This window comes from Daphnia magna, linkage group LG9 (assembly GCF_020631705.1).
Source record: "Daphnia magna isolate NIES linkage group LG9, ASM2063170v1.1, whole genome shotgun sequence".
NCBI classification, from domain to species: domain Eukaryota; kingdom Metazoa; phylum Arthropoda; class Branchiopoda; order Diplostraca; family Daphniidae; genus Daphnia; species Daphnia magna.
The window spans coordinates 6,847,439-6,851,255 of NC_059190.1; the positions used below are offsets into that span (position 1 = coordinate 6,847,439).

Here is a 3,817-nt window from a genome sequence, read left to right on the forward strand (position 1 = left end):
AGGCCAAAATTTGGCAAATTTTAAGTGTTTCACTTTATACGATGTTCACCTGTGAAATGTTTGCCTGAATTATGTATATTTTTTTAAATTTTTTGCATTTAAGGCTATTAATCTTTATGTAAGTTATCACAACTTATTTCTGAGTTTCCCACTCTAAAATAACTATAGGATTTTTGTTTATTGTAATGTTATTCTAGTTTGTTTACAACATCAACATTTCACTGAAATCCGTATTTGAAATACATGGGGACAACTTACCCCACTACCACTGCCAACTTACCCCGTTAGTGGGGCATGTAGGCAAATTTTTTTTAGCTTTTTGAACGTTTATTTCGATATGAATTCTTCAACGTAGATCAAATAAAAAAATAGCACGAGAAAGCTGGTTATCTGAGCTTTCTTTTACAATTTTTTGGGTGTCAAAATATGAAAAATTAAAGAAACCAGAGAAGAAATAAAAAAAATTTTACCAACTAGCCCCACCCTCCCCTAAGTCATCAGAAGAAAGTTTGTTTGCTTCCCAAGTTTTGTTATGTTATATTCCAACGAAAAGTGCAATATCTACTTGGGAATCGCCCCTCCATTTTTGTTGTGATTATGCGTTTTCATCTGCTAATTCTTACTTTATGGTAGATCATCTTCCATTCCCCTACTAGCTAAAAGTAAACAAAATTTTCTACCATTTCTCTACCTTTTTCGTTCTACTACGCATAGTGGCTGAAAAGTAGGAAAAAGGTAGAAGCCAAAAATTGAGAGTGTAGAATGAGTCCTACAGCTTTCAACGCTCTTGCTGACAAAATTAGTAATAGTAGTCTTGTCAATAAGCAGATCACAAGAATTAGGAAACCGATATCAGTTGGTAATGCTCTGTAACTTCAAAACTAACGAATTTCTCGTATTAATAACATATTTAAACTCAAGGGAACGATTAGCAATTACACTGCGTTACTATGCAACAGGTGATAATCTGAAGACAATAGCTGCCGGTAATTGCGTGGGACACGGCACAGCTTGCAAAATTGTAGTAGACACTGGAATCGCAATTTACAAGGTGTTAGCACCCCGACTATTTGAAAGTTCCAGACACTAGTATTTGGAGAAAGATTACTATTAAATTCTCAAAAGTCTGGAATTTTCCCAACTGTATTGGAGCGATTGATGGCAAGGATATTGCTATGCAGGCACCACCAAATGCAGGATCAGACTACTTCAACTACAAGCAATTCCATAGCATTATTCTAATGGCCATATGCGATGCGCAGTATAAATTTAAGATGATTGACCTGGGAGCCTTTGGCAGAGAAGGCGATAAAAATGTGTACAACACATCTACCATCTCCAAGAAACTCGCTGAAGATACTCTTGGAATCCCACCGTCATGCAAACTTCCGTATTCAAATACGATCCTGCTGCATTGCATTGTGGGCGACGATGCATTTCCATTGAAGCCGTATTTGCTGAAACCATTTGCCGGTCGGTGTACAGGAACGATGCCTAGGGATGAACGTATTTTTAATTATAGGTACGTTTAAAGTGAAGTATGGTAATCATTATGATTCTCTGGAATATGTAGGACTGAATTTTTTTAATAATTAATAGGTTGTCACGCTCACGAAGGGTAATTGAGAATGCTTTTGGCATTCTTGCAGGCCGCTGGAAACTATTTCGCAAGCCCATCATTGCTAAAACAGAAAACATTGAGCATTACACCAGAGCGTGTATTGTGTTGCACAACTATTTAATTGAAACAGATCAACAATACGCTAGTAGAGGGTATGCTGATCATTTTAATGCCGATGGCACGTTGATCGAAGGTGGTTGGCGTTCCGAGGAAGGTGGGCTTCAATCAATCCCCTCCAGAACTTGTATGAATTTTAGTCATGAAGCAAAACCCCTCCGCGTTTCTTTCAAAAACTACTTTAATTCGGAGGAGGGCGCCGTGCCATGGCAAAATGCTGCAGTTGATAATGATGGATTCGATCCATGTGATAATTAACAAATAATTGTTGCTAAATCAGCTTGTCCAAACCATTCTAATAATACGTGTTTTCTTGTAAACCACCAGTTATTTATTATTTCTTAAGCTAAATGAGTATAGTGTGCCACATGAGTATAATAACCTTGAGAATTCTTTATGAAAATATTATTAGGTTGTTGCTGAAAGTTTATTAAGCTTTCTTGAAAAAAAGTATATCTGTGTTCACACGCGCAGGAGCGTGTGTTTCATGAACAACTCAAGTGGCGCAGTGTTAAAGTATAAGATAGTGAATCTAAAGGTCCATGGTTCAAATCCTAGCACAGCTATGTCTTTTTTCCAAAAATTAACCTCAAGTTACTGAATTTTTCAGTAGCCTATAAAAATTAAGTATCTTATAGAAATTAAGTACGAAAAAAAGATCTAGTAGGCTGGCCTTTTTTAAGTATCGTATTTTGTCGCCGCTGTGTATGACTATAGCAACCGTCAACTAACCATTTCCTGATGAAGTGGGATTCTTATTATAAGCTGGAGATGGCGTCTTGAAGACATCACGATCACGATCTGCTACATTGCTTTCGGACGCAGTGGAATTGGTATCACCCGTTGTACTATTGCTAGTGGACATGTCATTCACCCAATCATCACCTATTTCAAATGAAAATATTAGCTTTTTATTCACTCTGCATGAACACTAGTTGTCAGGAGAAATTGTATGAACCTTCATCATCGGGCGCTGCTGAGTTCTGCGCATACTCTTCAGAAATGCTGAACGTATCTATTTCGTCAGGCTGGAAACCTTCAGGTGCTGTTTCAATGTCTTCTATGTTTATTTCAATCACCACATGTGTCATTTCCTTCCGTACAACATTTGCACATTCAGCTGTTGATACATCACTGGTATCCTCACAGTTTGATTGTCGCCTGATGAATATATTGATAACATTAATGCCAATAATCAAATTCTTCAAACAAAGGTTTAGCATCATATACTGTCGTTGTTTAATGTGCTTGTACAGAAACACTATTTGTTTGTACAACCAAGAAGGAATTGTTGGAGGAGTTGCATGTGATCCACTTGGTGGCTGTTTGTTCAACACCTTTCTTTGGTGCACCTATCTTTGAACGATTTCCATGTATCCTTCACCTCAGCAGGGGCTGTGAATGCAACAATAAAAGGACCACGAGTACTTTTAACCAACATTTTATATGCATTATTATAATGGTGCTTTTACTGCAATTAAATTGTGCTGCAATTGTTGCCCTGGCTTGTGCTTGAATTTGTCCGTTTTTGTAATCTTTCAATGTAGTATTATCATACAATACAGGATGATTTTTCACACATGAAATGAACCTCTCCATGTCTTTTGTTTCGAGTTTCAGTCTAAAAAATATTAAAATTCCACATAAACTGAGATAAAGCAACAAATAGAGTTCAAGTATTTACTTTTCGGTTATTTTTTTTTGAGATTTCTCCTTGTTTGGAGATGGTTTGGGCCCCATGTTTTTGATTTCCCGTATTTCAAATTCAAGTTTTTAAGTACGCACGAGGACTGTGGGAGACGAACATCAACAGACAATGTTGCAGTCATGTGTGGTTGTACTAATAAAAGGTATTTGAAAATATATGCTTTATTCTCCATTGGTTGAACCTTATTTTTCAGCTTACGGAAACTCTCACTTACGGAAAAAGTTTGAATCATTTCAAACTTTTTTTCTTACAGGCATACAGGCATACGGTTACGGAAAATAGCTAGTGTAGATTGAACGGAATAAGCTTTCCGTATGCCTGTATCGAGTCTGTATGTCTGTATGACCGTAATTTGTCTGTAAAAACTGCTA

The 3,817-nt window shown here is 36.9% G+C and overlaps 1 protein-coding gene across 1 annotated transcript; it reads left to right on the plus strand.

Moving 5' to 3' along the window:
• The first annotated feature begins 483 nt into the window (after window positions 1–483).
• Window positions 484–3,282, plus strand: LOC116933299 (protein ALP1-like). The gene is made up of 2 exons (XM_045179099.1): window positions 484–1,522; window positions 1,600–3,282. The coding sequence occupies exons 1-2, from the start codon at window positions 1,176–1,178 to the stop codon at window positions 1,994–1,996; spliced, it is 744 nt and encodes a 247-aa protein (XP_045035034.1). The 5' UTR covers window positions 484–1,175; the 3' UTR covers window positions 1,997–3,282.
• Window positions 3,283–3,817: the final 535 nt, after the last annotated feature.